General features: G+C 46.9%; 1 protein-coding gene across 1 annotated transcript in view; it reads right to left on the bottom strand.

Annotated features, from left to right (window-relative positions):
- Positions 1 to 23,003, bottom strand: part of UTRN (utrophin) — a 481,902-nt gene that overhangs the window by 31,120 nt on the left and 427,779 nt on the right. Inside the window, exons 64-68 of the mRNA XM_064158262.1 lie at positions 20,144 to 20,301; positions 15,013 to 15,179; positions 7,778 to 7,889; positions 2,655 to 2,791; positions 383 to 421 (exon numbers count right to left, since the gene is read on the bottom strand). Coding sequence (XP_064014332.1) covers positions 383 to 421; positions 2,655 to 2,791; positions 7,778 to 7,889; positions 15,013 to 15,179; positions 20,144 to 20,301 — 613 coding nt within the window. The remainder of the gene's footprint in view (positions 1 to 382; positions 422 to 2,654; positions 2,792 to 7,777; positions 7,890 to 15,012; positions 15,180 to 20,143; positions 20,302 to 23,003) is intronic.

Raw genomic sequence — 23,003 nt, 5'->3', positions numbered from 1 at the left:
GGGAGGAGTAAGTGGGGTTTGGGTAGGGAGACCTCCTGGGGACTTTGACTGATTCTGGGAGGGGTACTGTATTCCTGTGTTACTTTTAATTTGTATGTAACTGGATATATTTATGTATATCTGCTTGTATATTATGCTAAGCTGTAAATACAGCTTCCTTCTTTAACTTCCAGCTCAGGTGAGTCTAGTCTGGGTGATAAGAGGTGGGGGGGAGTAATACCCAAACTGTCACATCACAGTTAGACTGATAGCAGTTAAATAAAAAGACTGCCAATGGGGCTACTCCTTTGGACAGCCACATCCCACAGCTCATGCACATCACATTAGTCCCAACTGAGCTAAACAAAACCAAACAATACACAAAGCTGTTGTGCATACTCACTCATATTGCTCTGGCCACATACTGATGAGAGTGATAGGACTGTAAGGAAGATAAAAACAAGAAAGAGAGAGAGACAGAAAGAAAAAATCTATGAAACAAAATCTTTGGTGCCATTTAAGCAAAAGAAAACTGGAGAAAGAGGAAATACTTTAATCAGCATCCTTCCTGGATTATTGAAATCAGTAACAATTGATGTAGAGAGGAGAGCAACAGCCATTGCCATGTAGCAGGGAGAGACTGGAGACCGACTTACATACTTCATTTTGTTAAGTAAAAATCAATCAAATCAAATTAAACCCCCCCCAGAAAAATCAAATGAGTGTTATTGATTGAATTGCAGTTTGTAAACCATAGTCAGTTCATTTTCATTCTGCTCAAATACTGGAGCTTTCACTGTTAGCTAACTAGAAAATATATCTACCAAAATAAATTGGGGGGGGATAAACACCACTGACAACCAAAAAAACCTACCATAAGTCAAAGTTATCAATGCTTATCTTCCTTCTGCATAAAAACAATCAGATCCTGGGGTGGATTAAGAAGAGTGTGTCCAGTAGATCAAGGGAGGTTCTCCTTCCCCTCTCCTCTGCCCTGGTGAGACCTCATCTTGAATACTGCATTTAGTTTTGGGCTCCCCAGTTGAAGAGGGACAGGGATCTGCTTAATACAGTTCAGCAGAGAGCTGTGAGGATGATGAGGGGACTGGAGAGCACTGCCTGATGAGAAGCTGAGGGACCTGAGACTTTTCAGTTTAGAGCAGAGAAGACTGAGAGGGGATTTATTAAATGTTTATAAACATCTGAGGGCTGGGGGTCTCTCCTGAGGAGGAGAGACAGGCTCTGCTCACTTGCTCCCTGGGACAGGACAAGGAGCAATGGGTGTAAGCTGCAGCACAGGAGGTTCCACCTCAACACAAGGGGGAACTTCTTTACTGTAGGGGTCACAGGGCACTGGAACAGGCTGCCCAGAGAGGCTGTGCAGTCTCCTTCTCTGGAGATGAAATTTCAAGGCCTGTCTGGCTGTGTTCCTCTGTGATCTGTGTTAGATAGCATTGTCCTGCTCTGGCAGGGGACTGGACTCGATGATCTCTTGGGGTCCCTTCCAACCCCTGACACCCTGTGAGCCTGTGAATACATACTGTATTGCATTCTGACACTGGAGTATCTTTTTTAGTTTCTTTAAATACTTCTTACTTTTCTGATTTAAAGGAATGACACACAAATGGGAAAGAACCAATACTAGCATTTCCCTCAGCATCATGCTGGCAATTTATCTGTGTATTTGCCACTTGACCGGACAAAGAAAGTTTTACCTTGGCCTGTAATAACAGCTTTAACATTTCAATTTCTGGCACCACTGACAACCTCTCATCACATCAAAGCAGCTCTGCTTTCCTGTGTTGGTGGCAGCTAAGAGTGCCCTGGTGAGTAACAATTTAGCTAAGAGTGCCCTGGTGAGCAGCAATTTAACACTGGGAGCTGTGTTGCTTTCTTAGAATCCAGGTGACCAACAATGCCAGTTTTCAGATTTGTTCCTCCTGTCTCTTAAACCACTCATAAGCAGGTTTTGTTTGCTCATTGTAAAGAAATGCACAGTCCTTCAGTCACAAAACCAGAACATGGACAATGGGACTGAGCTGTTTGTGCAAGGGGAGCATGAGTGTTGAAGGTTCGTACTTGCTGCTGCAAGCCAAGCGGTGCTGTGTTCAGACAATACAGGAGTACTGCAGACTCCAGGATGTCAAGAAGAGTCCATCCATGAAACTACTTCTAGCACCCTGTCAACACATCTTAATTTTGCTCTTTCAACAGTATCCTTTGCTGACAACTACCAAGTGAGCAAAAGATGTATTTCTGCTAGCACCACAAGTAACACTGGAGACACTGAGAGTGCTCTCTTTTATCAGGCCACCAATTACTTCTGAAGCTGGTAGGAACATAATTATCTCAGAGATTTCTAATTCCAGGGACTCTGAAATAACCAAATAGGCAGTGCAGTTCCAAAGTCTAGTATCCTCAAGCCTATCAAAGTGTGCTCTGCAAAGAGCCCCCTCCAACATTATCTGCTAAAGTCCCAAAACACTCAACCAAAAAAAAAAACCCAAGCACAAAATGTGTTACTTTTTCAACCCCCTTGAACCTTGGCAAAGAACACAAAACGACTCAGAGAAAAGAATGCAGTGCAAGGCTCTACAGCTGCTGCTGCTGAGTTCTCTGCTTTCAAAGGAACAAGGCAGTGAGCCTAGGAGCCACTACTCTAGAACCCAGCTTACGTCTCCAGGTTGTCCCCCTCCAGTACGGTTTGCACAGGCAGGTAGCCGAGCCGGGGGTGCTTCGCAAAATACTTCTTGGACCGGAATTTGTTCTTCAGCACCTTGGTGAAGTCTCGAACATCCTCCCCAGATGTGGTCTTAAAAAGTCAAAAGAAATCAAAGTGAACATTGCTTAATGGCAGTGAGAGAACAGTGCTGCTGCTGTCCTCAAAAGGAAGACAAGGAATGTTGGAGGTCGGAGACCTCCAACAAAGGAAGAGCTCTGAAATGTTAATGATGTTAAAATTGCTGGGTTACTGTCCTGAAATAGAGTACAATAACAATAATGCAGACACAAATTCTCTTCTGCTGGAAAGAACAGCAAGACTTCAAATTCTCAGCAATAAATGCATCAGACTTATCAATTACTTTCTAAATCAGAGGAAAAATGAAACAGGTTCAAGTCTTCTGGAGCCCCCATTCCAAGAAGGATGTGGATGTGCTGGAGCGTGTCCAGAGATGGGCCACAAGGATGCTGAGAGGGCTGCGGCAGCTCTGCTGTGAGCACAGACTGAAAGAGTTGGGGCTGTGCAGGCTGGAGAAGAGGAGGCTCCCAGGTGACCTTCTTGTGACCTACCAGGATCTGAAGGGGGCCTACAAAAAAGCTGGGGAGGGAGATTTCAGCTCTCAAGGGAGTGACAGGACTGGGGGGAATGGAGCAAAGTTGGAGGTGGGGAGAATCAGACTGGAGGTTAGGAGGAAGTTGTTGAGCATGAGAGTGGTGAGAGGCTGGAATGGGTTGCCCAGGGAGGTGGTTGAGGCCCAAGGGCTGGAGGTGTTTAAGGCCAGGCTGGCTGAGGCTGTGGGCAGCCTGCTCTAGGGTAGAGTGTCCCTGCCTATGGCAGGGGGGTTGGAACTGGCTGATCCTTGTGGTCCCTTGCAACCCTGACTGATTCTATGATTCTTAAGCTGAACAAAACACACAAATTAAGATTTTCAGAAAACTAACAATGCTAAATCAGTTTGCCAGATACAAGAGGGATACCCCTAGCCACTGAAAGCAATCTTTACAGTGCATTTAAACACACGAAGCTTGTGACTTCACTCCACAGAGGGAAAAAACCTTGTAATGGCTCTGCTGAAAAAAAAATTATTGCTAACAGTAATGGCTTTGTTTAAAAACCAAATCAAAACAGTAACAATAAAACCCCAGAAAGTATCTAACATAGAGGTCTGTATTTACAAAGTGCCACAAAAGACTCGTTGTCTCCCATTCTATACCTAAACTGGAAACTTTATCATGAGATTGGAGCAGCACATAGAATCATAGAGTCAAACAGGTTGGAAGAGACCTCCAAGATCATCCAGGCCAACCTAGCACCCAGCCCTTGACAATCAACCAGACCATGGCACTAAGTGCCTCATCCAGGCTGCTCTTGAACACCTCCAGGGACAGCAACTCCACCACCTCCCTGGGCAGCCCATTCCAATGCCAATCACTCTCTCTGCCAACAACTTCCTCCTAACATCCAGCCTAGACCTGCCCTGGCACAACTTGAGACTGTGTCCCCTTGTTCTATTGCTGGTTGCCTGGCACAAGAGACCAATCCCACCTGGCTACAGCCTCTCTTCAGGGAGTTGTAGACAGCAATGAGCTCTGCCCTGAGCCTCCTCTTCTGCAGGCTGCACACCCCCAGCTCCCTCAGCCTCTCCTCACAGGGCTGTGCTCCAGGCCCCTCACCAGCTTTGTTGCCCTTCTCTGGACACATTCCAGCATCTCAACATCTCTCCTGAGGAGCCCAGAAGTAGACACAGTACTCAAGGTGGTCTGACCAGTGCTGAGTTCAGGTGCAGAATAACAATGTCCCAGCTTCTCACATGCATTTTCTCAAGTAACTAGATCTCTTCCCACAGCATTCTGTCACTATCTGTATTATTCCAGAGTCAAAACCACCAACCACTGAAGTGGTGGCCACTGTACAGGTACTGGTCAGATGCACTGACTCAGTCACCTCCTTACTACCTGAATTGTAACACAGCTAAATTTAGGGCAAGCTCACAAATTCATTCTCTCAAAGTGTCTGCTCCACTGACTGCATCATCCAAACAAGAAACCTGAGGAATCCCAAAGGGCTACTTGTCCTCATGCTACAGTAACTTCAGCAGATGGAACTCCATCCCAAGGCCAAGGAATGAAAGTTTTAGTGCCCACACACTGCAGAAATAAATGTCTCCTGAGCTGCTAGACATCTCCTCTGCTCTATTCTTTATTTGCTATGACAGCCTGACCTAGTTCCTTGGAAAGACCAACATGACTGCACACTGACTGAGGACAGTAAACACTGCTGAAATCTGAGCAGTTTTGGAAGATCTATTTTAATTTGCATTCAACTAAGATGCAACTCTTACAGCTACTTCTTCTGTGTTTTTTTTACATACAACCACACTGCACAATCCAGTCCAAAATCATGTCAAGAGAGATATCATATCATAGAATCACAGCACAGAATCAAGCAGGTTGGAAGAGACCTCCAAGATCATCCAGTCCAACCTAGCACCCACCCCAATCCAGTCAACTCGACCATGGCACTAAATGCACTGTAACATTTCACTTTTGAAACAGACTAGCCAGCCATCATTGTGTAGAATCTATTTACTAAATTAAAACCAAGAGAGAGCTTGTATCCTTCTTTACATCATGGTATCTTGACTATTTCCACACATCAACAGCACAAACATTAACCATAGAAGAACTTCCTCCTAACATCCAGCCTGTATCTCCCCTGGCACAACTGGGCAGCCCATTTCAATGCCAATCACTCTCTCTGGCAACAACTTCCTCCTAACAACTTGAGCCTGTGTCCCCTAGTTCTGTTGCTGGTTGCCTGGGAGAAGAGACATGGACTATACATATGCAGGTATGATGTTAGCTGCATTTTAAAGCAGCTGCTAGCTAGGTACCATTAGGGAGGCACAGGATTCAGTGTAAAGAGGCAGGTGTTTTATCCCTCTAATTACTGTTTAAATTGACACTTTAGAATGCAGTTAACCAGCAACTCAAAACACTTCTAAAAAGCATCTCACATCCCTTGATACAGGCACTAGACAGGAGACCACAAAAATTAGATTATCAAATGTATAATAATTCTATTTATGACTGCTACATCACCATGAAAGTGGTGAGAGCCTGGAATGGATTGCCCAGGGAGATGGTTGAGACCCCATCCCTGATGGTGTTTATGGCCAGGCTGGCTGAGGCTGTGGGCAGCCTGCTCTAGGGTAGGGTGTCCCTGGGCATGGCAGGGGAGTTGGAACTAGATGATCCTTGTGGGTCTCTTCCAACCCTGACTGATTCTATGAATCTGTGTTTGCACTGTGTAACATTGTGTTACCCTTTTCTGACCTCAAATAGAGGCATTTCACATCAACTTCTCACCAAAAGGAGAGACTGATCCTAAACCATGTGTGTACTTCAGTTTGCTGCAGTGAAGTCAAGCTGCAATTTCAAGACTAACCAACTCAGCTCAGAGTGTAACGAGTTGCAAATGGGTAACAGATCACATAAATCAGCTGAGAAACTGAAGGGGTGAGGGCTAGAGGGAAGCACATTGCTCAGCTGCTAAGTCTCAAAGACTATGCTGATACAGCCTTTGGAGCTACATTGCTAGCTCAGACATAAAAAGTATTCAGAACAAAGAAACTTAGAAGTGGAAGCGCTGAGTGGAGAAATAAACACTGCAGGGATAGGCCACTGAATGGTAACAATGGGTAAGTTACTATCATCTCGTTGGAGCATCAAGAGCTTTATGTCTGGAAGCACAGCTTGGACCTTCCTCTTGCTGCTGCACCTGCTGCTGTCTTCCCCCACTGCTGTTTCGGCTGCTGCTGCTTTTGCTGCTTCACTGCTGCTTGATCCCTTCCCCAACTTCTTTAAGGTTATTATATTTCTGTAGTGGTTTATTCTCCTTATAGTATTTAGTTTAAACTCTAAGAAACACAATTTCATTCTCCCTGACTTTCCAAGAAATCCATGTTGCAGTGAGTTTACTCCACCGGGGGAGGGATCCAGCCTAACCCAGGACACCTGACCAAGAGACCCAATAGCATCCTGGCCTGGATCAGGAACAGTGTGGGCAGTAGGGCAAGGGAGGTTATTGTGCCCCTGTGCTCAGCACTGCTCAGGCCACACCTTGAGTACTGTGTCCAGTTCTGGGCTCCTCAATTCAAGAGAGATGTTGAGGTGCTGGAAGGTGTCCAGAGAAGGGCAACGAAGCTGGTGAGGGGCCTGAAGCAGAGCCCTGTGAGGAGAGGCTGAGGGGGCTGGGGGTGTGCAGCCTGCAGAAGAGGAGGCTCAGGGCAGAGCTCATTGCTGTCTGCAACTACCTGAAGGGAGGCTGTAGCCAGGTGGGGTTGGTCTCTTGTGCCAGGCAACCAGCAATAGAACAAGGGGACACAGTCTCAAGTTGTGCCAGGGGAGGTCTGGGCTGGATGTTAGGAGGAAGTTCTTCACAGAGAGAGTGATTGGCATTGGAATGGGCTGCCCAGGGAGGTGGTGGGGGCACCGTCCCTTGAAGTCTTGAAGAAGGAACTAGATGGGGCACTTGGTGCCATGGTCTAGTTGACTGGCTAGGGCTGGGTGCTAGGTTGGACTGGATGATCTTGGAGGTCTCTTCCAACCTGGTTGATTCTATGATTCTATGATTAAAGACAACACTGCAGTTACTAATGCAACAGAACAGTGAAAATGGCATGTTCTCACCCTCACAGAGTGTGCACGTGCAAGTATAAAAATATCACAGTATCACCAAGGTTGGAAGAGACCTCATAGATGATCAAGTCCAACCCTTTACCACAGAGCTCAAGGCTAGGCCATGGCACCAAGTGCAAATACTTCTAATACTCCAGATTTGCTTTTACAGAAGTGATTTGTACTCATTTATACAGAATGCAAAGGTGGCCCATATAAAATCAGCAGCACTACCACAGCCCCTGATGACCTCCAGAGAGAAAGGCAAGAAGCCTACTCAACACATGACAAAGAAATCCTGGCAAAATATCTGAGTGATAAACAACTATGAAAAGATTGTTGACCACAAATAACAGAAACACAACCCCTTAGGAACTTGCAGGCAATTGGTACTCACAGGAATACAATATTCCACCATTGGGTAATGCAATTTATGCCCCTTTGCTGTACGTCCAGAGAAGAAACAGCTCTGACAGACGTCATAGTTGAAATGTTTTAAGCTGCGGTACCTATGGAGGAGATGTTAAACAAAGTGATTAGAGCTTCCAAAGTTGAGTTCTAATATTTACCTCTTCTTCAGACTCAGGAGGCAAATAATTTGCTGAACTGCTGTCATACATTTCTGAGCAGCAGGAGCAGCAGCAACACAAGAGCATCAGTGATTTGCTGAAATCAGCTCAGAAAGCACCTTGAAGTGCGTGGGTGTGTGCAACCAGAACATGGCACAGCCAACACCCACTCTGGCTGCAGACCTAAGGGCACTGGTGCCACTGCACTAGCTGCACACAGGAAACCTGCAGCCTCTCAGTTCACTTCACATTACCTTCCTACACTACACGGGCTACCTCACTGAGCAACTGAAGTAAATTCCTGCCTCTTTCAGCCATAGTGAACACCAATGCAAATCATCTGTTGCCAAGGTGATACGAAGCAGAAAATCTTGCAGGCATCAGCTTCATAGATGGTATGTAAAAAGTTCATCATTTTAAAGTTCAAACTGACTTCATAGAATCAAGCAGGTTGGAAGAGACCTCCAAGCTCATCCAGTCCAACCTAGCACCCAGCCCTGTCCAATCAACCAGACCATGGCACTAAGTGCCTCATCCAGGCTTTTCTTCAACACCTTAAACACTTAAAACCATACTGAATTTACTGAAACCCATATTATTATGGTTTTTCTTTTTCCTCTCTTTTGTAGTCAGATGGTATCTCAGGGATAACATTTACAAACAAAACCCTTGAAGATTCATGCATTATAAAAATAAGACTAAATTTAAAACTTAGCATTCTTTTTCTTAAGAGGCAACAAACTTAAACATTAGCCTTTGCATTCAATCTATTCACTGAGAACTCAGGGTTTTTTTTCAGTTAAAGCTCACTGTCCTGGGATAACTCAAATTCATTTCTTCTCCCTCTCCTTCTGTGGGTTTGAATGGGAGAAGAGGCACAAAAACTGCTCTCCCTGCCCTGCCCTGCAGGCTTGAAGGGGAAACAACAAAAGGCAACTTTTCATAGGTGGGCTGACCCATGTGGGAGCCCAGGCTGACGCTTGGCTGGGTTTAGTGCCCAGTATAAAATGGTAAATGGACACTTTGGCTAGAAAAGCATAAATAGAGCAAGGGGAATGGGAAAAGGTTCCTGCATTGAGAGATCCTGCCTTGAGGGGTCCCTATCTTAAAAGAGTGCCCAACAGGACAGGTTCCTGCTTTGACTGGACTGTCCCTGCTTTTGGACAGCTCCTACCTTTTGCACGGCTTTTGGTTTTATCCTGTCCCTGCTTTTGGATGCTTCTCTCCACTTTTGCACCCTTCTGCAAACCTGCAGGCTTGGTAAGCCCTGGGGTCCTTTGAGAGAGAGACAGCAGTACCTGGGCCAGCCACTCTGAGACCATCCCAGCAGCCAACTTCCTGGCTGCCTCCTGGACTGGGGGACGCTTAGCAGCTTGGCTCTCCCCTGCTGCTGTGAAGGCAGCATCGTTCCACGACCATCCCACTCGTGGAAAAAGTGCTCGAGACATTTCTGAGTTTGGCAGCTCTGCCACTCGCCTGGGATCAGGCTGCATGGACATACACTACTGAATATTGCCTGCAATGTCAGAAGGCTGCTCCTGCAGAGGAATCCAGCAAGGGATCAGTGCTGAATACCTATCTCACCTCTGTAAGACCTGCTGTTCCCTTAATCTTCTGCTCAGCCTGATTGATAGTGGGGTAAAGCTGTGTTTATAGCTTAGCCTTTCCCATTTCCTGACTTCCTAAATCCCTAAATTTGTCTATAATATCCTTTTTTGAAGAAATTCCCAACGGAACTGATTCTGTAAATAAACCTAAACTAGTTTTTGTATATAGTTTGGGGGCAGGATTGCAAGAAAATAAAATGATTCTATTTCTATAATTCCTGACTTGGCCACATTAATTCTCTGCCTCCATGACACTGACTAAAGCAAGAATTCAATTCCAGAATCTCTGCCCACTGTTTTTTATAGTATGGCTGTTCTGACTGGATGAGTTTGTATCATTTGTATGAAACTAAAACAACCTAACTGAATCAAATTGAATAGCTACTGAATAGGTAGAAGTTTAAATTAAATTGCTTCTGGAGAGTAGTTTTCAGCACCAATCCACATGATTCCCCTGCTGAGTTTTATGTTTTGTTTTGCAAGAGAATGTAGCTATAAATGTAAAGATTCACTTTGAAGAATGCTGATGCAACTGTTTATAATCTTTACTCAAAGCCTGTCTATTAAATGGACACATCTACCTTCTGTGAAGATGTGAGATGTTTGTTGCTGCAGATCTTTATCTTCATTGTAGAAAACATTTAGAATGAGCCACTCCTCCTCTCTTCTATCTCTGTCCTTTCCTTCTTTACGCAGAGTATTTCAGTACAGACAAGAGTCATCAGTGCAAATTTGGTATTTCAGAGATACAGAATCATAGAATGGTTTAGGTTGGAAGTGTGCTAGTTGGAAGCAGGCTAGAATGTTTGGGTGAGAAGAACTAGCTTACAGGCTGTGAAAGGGAAACAATGGTGATGTCTGCTTCCCTCAGAAGTCTCGCTGAGGAGTTTGGGAAGAAGAAATGAAAACATTAGATAACACTCTGGCCATTTTGTCTCACCCTGGCTTGGGCTGCTGACTGAGGTTACTCCCTAACCTCACCTTCCATTTGGCCTAACCCACCTTTGCTTCTTAACCTCTTGGCTGAACCTCCGTTCTTCCTTAGGACCGGGGTAAGGTTGAGAGGGGCAGGGGGAAGGTGCAGGGGTGGTTGAGAGCCCCTCCTGGGGACTCAGGTTTCTGGGAGGGCTGTTGTGTTTCAGTATGTCATGGAGGGTGGCAAAGCCCCTGAAAGGTCCCCATGTCATGTAAGTTACAGTGTCTCACATTTTAAGCCAAAAGCATCGTAAAACCAAAACAATCTTCCAGTCCCATGAGAAGTTTCCCTTTTACCTTGTATGTCTCTGTCTATAACTGTATATACTGTAAATATCTGCTTGCTGTAAATAAATAGCTTCATTTATATTCCCAGAGCTGGCTGAAACTAGTCTGGGTGATTTATAAAGTGTGGGGGGGCAGAGAACACCCAAACCATCACAAGAAGGGACACCAAGGACCATTCAGTTCCACTCCCCTGCCATAGGCAGGGACACCTCTCACTAGAACAGGTTGCTCAAGGCCTCATTCAACCTGGCCTTGAACACCTCCAGGGAGGGAGCAGCCACAGCCTCCCTGGGCAACCTGTGCCAGTGTCTCACCACCCTAACTGGGAAGAACTTCTTCCTAACATCTTGTTTAAATCTCCTCTCTTCCAGTCTAAACCTATTCCCCCTCATCCTGTCATTACAAGACCTTGTCAATAGTCCCTCCCCAGCCTTCCTGTAGGTCCCCTTCAGATACGGAAGGCCACTCCAAGGTCTCCTGGAAGCCTTCTCTCCTCCATGTTGAAAAGCCTCAACTCTTGTAGCCTGTCCTCCTAGTAGAGCTGCTGCAGCTCTCTGAGCATCTTCGTGGCCCTTCTCTAGACTCGTTCTAACAGTTCCATGTCCTTCTTGTGCTGGGGACTCCAGAACTGCACACTGAGCTGACGCTTTGCCACCCTATGCTCCCTCCAGCATTAATGAAGAAAACGAGGAGCATTCAGAGGAATTTCATCTCCTCTTAAGACAGGCAACAAAGTTTGATCAGTAAGAAACTACTTTTGGAAGTACTTGCATATGTATATTATAAAAAGAGGGTCGCTAGCTCAATTCTCTAACACCGATTTAAGCCAGGCTATGACTTAAGCTAGGAAGAATGAATCTGACCAAGCTGGGAGCAGGTGTTGATCTGTTGGAAGGTAGTAGAGCCCTGCAGAGGGACCTGGACAGGCTGGATGGGTGGGCAGAGGCCAGTGGGATATGGGATGAGATTGAACAAGGCCAAGTGCAGGATTCTGCACTTTGGCCACAACAACCCCAAGCAGCACTGCAGGCTGGGGACTGAGTGGCTGAAGAGCAGCCAGAAGGAAAGGGACCGGGGGGTACTGATAGATAGTATGCTGAAGATGAGCCAGCAGCGTGCCCAGGTGGCCAAGAGAGCCAATGGCATCCTGGCCTGCATCAGGAACAGTGTGGCCAGCAGGACAAGGGAGGTTATTCTGCCCCTGTACTCAGCACTGGTAAGGCCACACCTTGAGTGCTGTGTCCAGTTCTGGCCTCCTCAATTCAAGAAAGATGTTGAGGTGCTGGAAGGTGTTTAGAGAAGGGCAACAAAGCTAGTGAAGGGTCTGGAACACAAACCCTATGAGGAGAGGTTGAGGGACCTGGGGGTGTGCAGCCTGCAGAAGAGGAGGCTCAGGGGTGATCTTATTACTGTCTACAACTACCTGAAGGGACATTGTAGCCAGGTAGGGGGTGGCCTCTTCTCCCAGGCAAGCAGCAACAGAAGAAGGGGACACAGTCTCAAGTTGTGCCGGGGTAGGTCTAGGCTGGATGTTAGGAGGAAGTTGTTGGCAGAGAGAGTGATTGGCATTGGAATGGGCTGCCCAGGGAGGTGGTGGAGTTGCCACCCCTTGAGGTGTTCAAGCAAAGCCTGGATGAGGCACTTAGTGCCATGGTCTGGTTGATTGTCTAGGGCTGGGTGCTAGGTTGGACTGGCTGATCTTGGAGGTCTCTTCCAACCTGCTTGATTCTATGATTCTATAACCTCAGCATTCATAGCATTATCCTTTAAGACAATAGAAAGGAGAAACAGGAAGCATAGGGAAGAAAAATTACTAATCTGCCTAGATCCTTAAATAAAAGTCTTAGAATCATTTACAAGAAAGACTGCTTTATACCACTCCTAAATAATACACTCAACTTCGTGATGACAATTCACAGGCATGTTAGCTGTAACAGTACTCACTAAGAGCACCATGTATCTCATGCCCCAGGATGGTAATTCACAGTAAAAACACAGAGCTTAGAAGAGTAACATGGAGAATGTCCCTGGTGCAGATTAACCTTTTAGAATTCCTAGCTCACTTTGACCAGACAAGCTAAGATTGCATTCAGTGCTGCAGATGGGGACTGTGCACGTCTCATCACCATAACATATCAACATCTGCTAAGCAAGGGAGGATTGCCATTGAAAGGTGTTTAATACTGCCAGGCATGAGTTAGCTTGCTAGGCCTTAAGGAGGAAAGGAGACAGGAAGCCCACATTTTGTCCTCCTGATTGTGCTAGTTTGAGCCTAGCTGGGATATTTTAGTGAGAGGAATTGGATTATAGGCTGTGAAAAGGAAACTGTGGTGATGTCTGCTGCACTCATAGGCTTGCTGAGATGGATAAAAACAAGAACACAAACATAGATTATAGAGTTTGCTCTCTGGCTTTGGGGCTGCACTTCTCTCTCTCTAACCTAACCTGCTGTCTGTGTGAATAATCCATCTACTTCCTAACCCCCCTGGCCAAACCTCCAAACTCACCTTGAACATAAGGCAAAGTCTGGGATAAGGTAGAGGGGTGGAAAGGAGGTGGAAGGGTGGTTGGGAGCCCCTCCTGGGGACTCTGGTTTCTGGGAGGAATGCTGTGTTTCTGTACTACCTTTTTACCTTGTCTATTTCTGTCTCTAGCTGTATAGATTGTAAATACCTGCTTGTACATTGTGCTAAGCTGTAAATAAAAAGCTTCATTCCTTAATTTCCAGCTTGGCTGAGTCTAGTCTGGGTGATTTTCTTAAGTGTGGGGGGCAGGTAACACCGAAACCATCACACTCATCAGCTCATTGTGGTCTTATCCTTAGAGAACACGTGGACTGCACTTAGGCAGCATTTGCTATCTCTTGGATTTACCCATGCCACAACACTCTCATGACAGCCTGCCCTGCACACTTGCCAGTCATAGGACCACTGAGTGTCTAACAGCAGTACCGCGAGAGCCAACAAGGCACAGCTCAGGCCAACACTGTGGCCTCATCACGGGTGGCATAATCCATCTTAAAGAAGGGAAAGAGTGGGGAAACAAAGAATTGTATTCATTGGAAGGCTTAAAAGTGTGGATATTTTCTGAGAAACTGTGAGAGTCCAAATTCTCTCTCTGGTTCATCAACAAAGATAAAGATTGCATCGTCTCTCCCTAATCAACAAAGATCAAGATTGCCTCTGTTAACTTCTGGGACTCAGACTCAGTGCTTGGCCTAAAGCTCAAGGATTCAAATCAACAGACAACACCTTTGAAACTCCTGGAATGCCCAGGAGGCCTACATCTTATCTCAGCTACCCCCAAGGGAAAAGGTTTGTGTGCATTCAGGGTATGGACAGGTGCAGCCAGGGAGGGGGTGGAGGCCATCCCCTGGTGGCGCCAGACCCCTGCGAATACATGAGAATACACAGGAAGATTCCCTGGGAGCTGCAGCTGGACACTGAGCAGAAAACTGTATAAAAAGGCAGGAGGATGCCTGCCAAAGTGTGGCATTCCCAGCAGACCACCAGTGGCATTCCCAGTGGACCACCAGTGCACTTCCACCGGACCACCAGTGGCACTCCCAGCAGACAACCAGTGGCACTCCCAGCAGACCACCAGTGGCACTCCCACGGGACCACCAGTGCACTTCCACCGGACCACCAGTGGCACTCCCAGCAGACCACCAGTGGCACTCCCAGCAGACAACCAGTGGCACTCCCACCGGACCACCAGTGGCACTCCCAGCAGACCACCAGTGGCACTCCCAGCAGACCACCAGTGGCACTCCCAACAGACCACCAGTGGCACCTCCACCAGACCACTGAGGGTGGACCACCACCAGACCACCAGAACTGCACACCACCCGAAGAAACTCTGACAAACTCCACAGAATATCATCCCTGGGCCATTGCACTCATCTCTCTGTGACTGAGGATAATATGATCACAGCTTTTTTCCTTCCCTGCTGCTTCTTCTCTTCTCCATCGTTCTCTTTATCTCTCTCTCTCCCTTCTCCCCTCTCTCCCTCTGTTTTCCCAACCTTATCCTTTAAGAAATAGCTTTGTGGTGATCCATGGTCTCGTTTGCACCTTAATTTCACAACACGGAAATCTATAAGAACTGGTCTAGCTCCTCCGGACAGAGATACTCTTAATCTCTGCTCCTCTGGACCTTGACAGAAACCTTGCACCCAAGTCTCTCCCTCTTACCTAAAGCCAATGATTGGACACTCCTTGCAGATGTTGCACTTGGCCTGATGCTTTGCTGTTTCTGCTGCAGCCACACGGTGTAGAACTGGGAGCCATACCATAGACTGTGGCTCTAAGCGCATCCAATCTATAAATTGCTTTACAGTGATTTCTGGCTTATTGTGGTTCTGTGGAGAGAGAAGAAAACCCAAATTAGAATCATAGAATCAACCAGGTTGGAAGAGACCTCCAAGATCATCCAGTCCAACCTAGCACCCAGCCCTAGCCAGTCAACCAGACCATGGCACTAAGTGCCTCAGCCAGGCTTTGCTTCAACACCTCCAGGGATGGTGCCTCCACCACCTCCCTGGGCAGCCCATTCCAATGCCAATCACTCTCTCTGCCAACAACTTCCTCCTAACATCCAGCCTAGACCTGCCCTGTCACAATTTGAGACTGTGTCCTCTTGTTCTGTTGCTGGTTGCCTGGCAGAAGAGACCAACCCCACCTGGCTACAGCCTCCCTTCAGGTAGTTGTAGACAGCAATGAGGTTTCCCCTGAGCCTCCTCTTCTCCAGGCTAACCAATCCCAGCTCCCTCAGCCTCTCCTCGTAGGGCTGTGCTCAAGGCCTCTCCCCAGCCTCGTTGCCCTTCTCTGGACATGCTCAAGCATCTCAATGTCCCTCCTAAACTGGGGGGGCCCAGAACTGAACACAGTACTCAAGGTGTGGTCTAACCAGTGCAGAGTACAGGGGCAGAATGACCTCCCTGCTCCTGCTGACCACACCATTCCTGGTGCAGGCCAGGATGCCACTGGCTCTCTTGGCCACCTGGGCACACTGCTGGCTCATGTTTTCAAGTTAGCTCATTAAACAAGCAGGAAAAATAACAAAGAGGTAAATAAAAACAAAAAAAATGCCACTTACAGGCAATCACTGCAAGAAGACAGCAGAGATAAAGCATTAACATGACAGTTTTAAGAAGTGAACAAACATGTTTCTACATTCTAAGCTGTAACAGCCAGAGAAACTCACTTTATAAAGGTATTACATTCACCACCCTTGTCAGCAGTAAGAACACAGGTCATCTTTCTGAGCTCACTGGAACTACCAGAAGACCACTTAAAATAGAAGCTGTTCTTAAATTGCAAAGCATGATTGCAAGTAACACCAGATTTCTTAACCTAGTCATAGTCCAAGTCAATTTTTGTCAGTGGGAGGGAGCAGCATGAAAAAAGCCAGAATAATGTGCTTTTCCCACCAGCAAAATACCTGCTTGTACTAGGCTGAAATAAATAGCACAACTTCTTAGAATCATAGAATCAACCAGGTTGGAAGAGACCTCCAAGATCATCCAGTCCAACCTATCACCCTGCCCTATCCAATCAACTAGACCATGGCACTAAGTGCCTTTCTTTATGCTCTCTTACCAACCAGGGACTCAATTTGAGGACTGCATCCGTCTTCTCACATGAAATCTCATCAAGAGTGCAATCAAAATATCACAGAAGTGTTGAAACACTTCCTTTCTAGTACTCCTCACCCATAACTGGACACTATGGGAGATGAGGCAAATCCTTGAGAGGCATAATGATGATTCCTCTGTGACAGAAAACATCCGCCACCAACAAATGAATCATTTATTTTAGTATGAGTTAAACCGCTTCAGGTCAGGGATTGGTTTGTCAATCAGCATTCCTTAGTCTGAAGCCATTCAATGCTAAAACCTCAGAGGACCTTTTACATGGTTAATTGGTCAAATTAACTCCCTCAAAGATCTGCCCAATTATTCATAGAATCATGGAATCACAGTATCACAGTATCATCAGGGTTGGAAGAGACCTCACAGATCATCAAGTCCAACCCTTTACCACAGAGCTCAAGGATAGACCATGGCACCAAGTGCCACGTCCAGTCCTGCCTTGAATCAGTCAGGGTTGGAAGGGAGCACAAGGATCATCTAATTCCAACCCCCCTGCCATGCCCAGGGACACCCTACCCTAGAGCAGGCTGCACAAAGCCTCATCCAGCCTGGCCTTAAACACCTCCAGCCATGGGGCCTCAGCCACCTCCCTGGGCAACCCAGTCCAGCCTCTCACCACTCTCATGGTCAACAACTTCCTCCTCATATCCAGCCTGAACCTACCCACCTCCAGCTTTGCTCCATTCCCCCCAGTCCTGTCACTCCCTGATATTCTGAAAAGTCCCTCCCCAGCTTTTTTGTAGCCCCCTTCAGATCCTGGAAGGCCACAAGAAGGTCACCTGGGAGCCTCCTCTTCTGCAGACTGCACAGCCCCAACTCTTTCAGTCTGTGCTCACAGCAGAGCTGCTGCACCCCTCTGAGCATCCTCGTGGCCCTTCTCTGGACACACTCCAGCATCTCCACAGCCCTCTTGTAATGGAGGCTCCAGAAATGGCTGCAGTACTCCAGGTGGGGTCTCAGCAGAGCAGAGTAGAGAGGGAGAATCACCTCCCTGGCCCTGCTGGCCACACTTCTCCTAATGCAGCCCAGGCTCTGGTTGGCTTTCTGGGCTGCCAGTGCACACTGCTGGCTCCTGTTGAGCTTCTCCTCCACCAGCACACGCAAATTCCTCTTCTCAGGGCTGCTCTCCAGCCACTCATTGCCCAGCCTGGATTTGTGCTTGACGTTGCCTCCACCCACACGCAAGACCTTGCACTTGGTCGTGTGGAATGTCATGAGCTTGGCTTGTGCCCACCTCTCCAGCCTGTCCAGGTCCCTCTGCATGGATCCCTGCCCTCCAGCCTGGCTGCTGCACCACACAGCTTGGTGCCATCAGCAAACTTGCTGAGGCTGCACTCAGTGCATATGCATGACATGGACACTCTTCCAACTCAAATAATCCCTGAAATTAATCTAATTGTTCTGTAGCAAAACTGATTTTCTCAAAGCACTGGAGGAAATTGTGGAAAAGTCTGTAAAAGACTGGCAAACCAAAAAGACTCTAAAATTGCACTAAGTTTCATGTCCAATTCAATACAATCAGAAATAGTAGTAGTAGTTCTATAAATCCTATAGTCAATTTTTAATCCATACATAATTTCTGACAGTGCCCAAAGTAGCCACTTTGACAAATACCACACTCAAGCAAGCACAGTCATCACAAGCGAACAGTCAGAGCCTTTAGCATTCTTGACAGAATCTTCTGGAGAAGAGGAGGCTCCCAGGTGACCTCATTGTGGCCTTCCAGTGTGTGAAGGGGGCCTAGAAAAAAGCTGGGGAAGGACTTTTCAGGGTATCAGGAGTGACAGGACTGGGGGGAATGGAGCAAAGCTGGAGGTGGGGAGAGTCAGAGTGGACATGAGGAGGAAGTTGTTGACCATGAGAGTGGTGAGAGGCTGGACTGGGTTGCCCAGGGAGGTGGTTGAGGCCCCATGGGTGGAGGTGTTCAAGGCCAGGCTGGTTGAGGCTGTGTGCAGCCTGCTCTAGGGTAGGGTGTCCCTGCCCATGGCAGGGGGTTGGAACTAGATGATCCTTTTGGTCCCTTCCAACCCTGCCTGATTCTACGATTCTATGACAAAGTCTTAGCTAGGTTTGTTCCATTACAACAGCCTCTTTTTAACTCTCACCTTCTTTAAACAGACAGACATGCCTTGCAGCCTCATTAATCCTCTGCATCTATTCTGGAACAGAACAGCAGGCTGCAACACAGCTTTATTCCATATCCTGATCTGCTGCACAAAGGCTCACAATATATAAATGAGTCTGCTTGAAAAGTTTCATGCAACTCCAGAGTCCTCTCTCAGTAAAATAACACTGAATAATTTCCTGATGCACAAGGTCAAAACCGACTATCAACACTGTTCTCTTGTTCTGTTTAGATCATACCTTGTTCCAGCAGGGAAAAGCACAATGTTTTCACAGTATCAGGTTGCTCTGAACAATTCAAAGAAGCATCATTGGCTGCTACAGCTCTTTTTTAAACATCTTTTAAAGCAGCCAATATTGTCAAACCCACACAGACCTACATATTCTCTTTGCTACACCTAACTTGTTTGATCCTCTCCTAAAACACAAACCACCCTTTACAGCTGCATTTTCACAGTAACATCCCACAGCTTCAGGACTGTATTAATTTCTACTCAAAAGCAGATGGTTTTATGTTTCTCTCCCTTTTCTTGCACTCTGTTAAAGCAAATCATAAGCTCATAGAATCATGGAATCAACCAGATTGAAAGAGACCCCCAAGCTCATCCAGCCCAACCTATCTCCCAGCCCTATCCAGTCAACCAGACCATGGCACTAAGTGCCTCATCCAGGCTTGGCTTCAACACCTCCAGGGATGGTGCCTCCACCACCTCCCTGGGCAGCCCATTCCAATGCCAATCACTCTCTCTGCCAACAACTTCCTAACAACATGCAGCCTAGACCTGCCCTGGCACAACTTGAGACTGTGTCCCCTTGTTCTGTTGCTGATTGCCTGGCAGAAGAGACCAACCCCACCTGGCTACAGCCTCCCTTCAGGGAGCTGTAGACAGCAATGAGGTCTGCCCTGAGCCCCCTCTTCTGCAGGCTGCACACCCCCAGCTCCCTCAGCCTCTCCTCACAGGGCTGTGCTCCAGGCCCCTCACCAGCTTCGTTGCCCTTCTCTAAACACCTTTCAGTATCTCAACATCTCTCTTGAATTGAGGGGCCCAGAACTGGACACAGCACTCAAGGTGTGGCCTGACCAGTGCTGAGCACAGGGGAAGAATAACCTCCCTTGTCCTGCTGGCCACACTGTTCCTGATCCAGGCCAGGTTACCACTGGCTCTCCTGCCCACCTGGGCACACTGCTGCCTCATGTTCAGCTCCTTTCTACCAGCACCCCCAGCTCCCTCTCTGCCTGGCTGCTCTCAGCCACACAGTCCCCAGCCTGTAGCGCTGCTTGGGGTTGTGGTGTCCAAAGTGTAGAATCCTGCACTTGGTCTTGTTTAATCTCATCCCATTGGCCTCTGTCCACCTATCCAGCCTCACAAGGTCCCTCTGCAGGGTTCTCCTACTTTCCAACAGCTCCACAGCTGCTCCTAGCTTGGTGTCATCTGCAAACTTACTGATGCTGGACTCAATCCCCTTGTCCAGATCATCAATAAAGATATTGAACAGGACTTCACAGAAGGTTTTTTTTCCCCACATGAAGGTCTTTATTATCTTACCTGTTGGAAGCAACTACGCACACTGGGTTCAATGTTGCTGCCACCAAAGGCTGCTACTTCCCCAAGCTGCCGTGGGATCTGGATGGCATCGTGAAGCAGCAGGCCCAGCTGCCTCTGGTCACACATTTCTGTGGGGCCTGCCACCTCCTTGAAGAGATCTGCAACATCCAAGAGTCACAGAATCAAGCCGGTTGGAAGAGATCTCACAGAATCAAGCAGGTTGGAAAAGACCTCCAAGCTCATCCAGTCCAGCCTAGCACCCAGCCCTGTCCAATCAACCAGACCATGGCACTAAGTGCCCCATTCAGGCTTGGCTTCAACACCACCGGGGATGGTGACCTGTACCTGAGTCGGGGCAATCTCTGATATCAGAGGGTGGGGGATGAGGTGATTGAGAGCAGCCTGGTGGAGAAGGACTGGTGGATGACAAGCTGAACATGAGCCAGCAGTGTGCATTCATGCCCTAGAAAGCAAATCACATCCTGGGATGCATCAAAAGAAGCATGCCTAGCAGGCCAAGGGAGGCGAGTCTGTCCCTCTCCTCCACTCCAGAGACACATCATCTGGAGAACTGCCTCCAGCTCTGGAGTCTTCAGCCCAAGAATGACACAGACCTGATGAAGAAGGTCCAGAGGAGGGCCTTGGACTAGATGATCTTTAAATGCCCCTTCCAACACAAACTACTCTGTGATTTTACAGTGAAGGAAACAGTATTTCAGCAATCTGTATCTTGTGCTAAAATCCATGCCTGCTTTGGTTGGTGGGGGACAGAAGCATAACTGCTCTGAACTAAGGCAAGAAATTAACACAACTCACAGCTGCCCACATAAAATAGCTTAAAGCAAGAGAAGCAGCCAGCAAGACAACTTTAACTTATTTGTTTCTTGGATAACTATGTCTGCATCCATTTACCTTCCCTTTACTGATTCCCTTTTCCTAAGGTAGGAGCCAAGCTCTGCAGTCTGAAGTGGACCTTCTGGGACAACTAATGATGGAGGAAAAAAAATCAAGGCTGAAAGGGTCCAAGATGCAGACAATGGGAAGAAAGATACTGCTTGCACTTGCTTAAGACTGGATGAGGCACTTAGTGCCATGGTCTAGATGACTGGATAGGGCTGGGGTGCCAGGTTGGACTGGATGATCTTGGAGGTCTCTTCCAGCCTGGTTGATTCTATGATTCTAAGAGCTACAGGAAAGCATTGAATTAATAGGCTGGTCTGCAGTAGAGATGATATTTCTTAACACATTTTTTTTCATACTTTGAAGTGTTAAAACTTTTGGCTAAAATCTTTATCGTTTCTGCTATCAATCCTTGATTTATGAACTCAGCATCACTGCACATTAATATTAAGTCACAAGATGAATGTCTCCTTAAAATATCTGTGCTAGTTCAGGGCTAGCTGAAAAGCTAGTCTGAGGCTAGTGAAAGAAACAGTGGTGATGTCTGCTGCACTCATAGGCTTGCTGAGATGGATAACACCAAGAACACAAACACAGATAACAGAGTGGCTCTCAGTTGCAGCCACTGCCTGTACTTTTCTCCCTAACTTGCTCCCTGTGTAACTAATCCTTCTGCTTTCTGACCCCCCCTTGCTGAATCTCCAGAGTCACCTTGCACATAAGACAAAGTCTGGGATAAGGTAGAGGGGTGGAAAGGAGGTGGAAGGGTGGTTGGAAGGCCCTCCTGGGGACTCTGGTTTCTGGGTGGGCTGCTGTGTTTTTGTATCACCTTTAACTTGCATATTTCTGTATAGAGCTGTATATATGCTGGAGGAGGGCTAGGCTGGATGTTAGGAGGAAGTTGTTGGCAGAGAGAGTGATTGGCATTGGAATGGGCTGCCCAGAGAGGTGGTGGAGTTGTCATTCTTGGAGGTGTTCAAGAAAAGCCTGGATGAGGCACTTAGTATTATGGTCTAGTTGATTGGACAAGGCTGGATGATAGGTTGGAGCACCTGATCTTGGAGGTCACTTTCAACCTGTTTGATTCTATGATTCTATATTGTAAAAATCTGCTTGTACATTGTGCTAAGCTGTAAATATAAAGTTTCATTCCTTAATTTCCAGCTAGCTGAGTCCAGCCTGGGTGATTTCATCAGAGTGGGGGGCAGGTAACACCCAAACCACCACAATATCTTTAAGCACTGACATCATCTCATAAGTGCATTTCAATTCCACAACTAGTACAAATTACAGGAGAATTGAATTCTTTGTGTTCATTCCAGCTGGCTTTTACATTCTCTTTCTGCAATCAGTGGACAGCCTGGATTAAAGCTCCAAGTAATCTTAAAAGAGGAAAAAAAGAAATCCATTTATACTATTCCCTTACTTTTCACGTTTCTCACCAGCACAACCATTAACAGATGAGAAATGAATGAAGTTTGAGAACTCAAGACTGCATTTTTGATTAAGAAACAGAACAGAAAGGCTGGTGATGCTTTTTTCTTGTCAAAGGAGGTGGAGGCAGAAGAAAGACTTCCATTTCACAAAATAGAAATCCAGATGATTGAATTAATTTGGAGTGTTCCTTGTACTTTTCTCACCTCTTCCTTGCCTTGCAAACAAATGCTACAACATCTTCAGCGCTTGGTGGTGAGAAAAAGATCTCTACAGACAACTGGAACTAGTACTGCATGGCTGCAGGCTCATCTTAGAATCATAGAATCAGTAAGGGTTGGAAGGGACCACAAGGATCATCTAGTTCCAACCCCCCTGCCACGGTCAGGGACACCCTACACTAGATCATCTTGGTGATCCCAGATCCTGGCTAGCTTCTTTGGCTGTGCTTGAGAGAGTTTTCCACATTCTAAGAGTCAGTTTAAAAGAAACCTGACAGCAAATCAATGCCTCATTTGATTATTTC

The sequence above is a fragment of the Pogoniulus pusillus genome, chromosome 18, assembly GCF_015220805.1.
Source record: "Pogoniulus pusillus isolate bPogPus1 chromosome 18, bPogPus1.pri, whole genome shotgun sequence".
NCBI classification, from domain to species: domain Eukaryota; kingdom Metazoa; phylum Chordata; class Aves; order Piciformes; family Lybiidae; genus Pogoniulus; species Pogoniulus pusillus.
The sequence above is the reverse complement of the archived record's forward strand: the minus strand, read 5'-3'. Positions and strand labels throughout refer to the sequence as shown.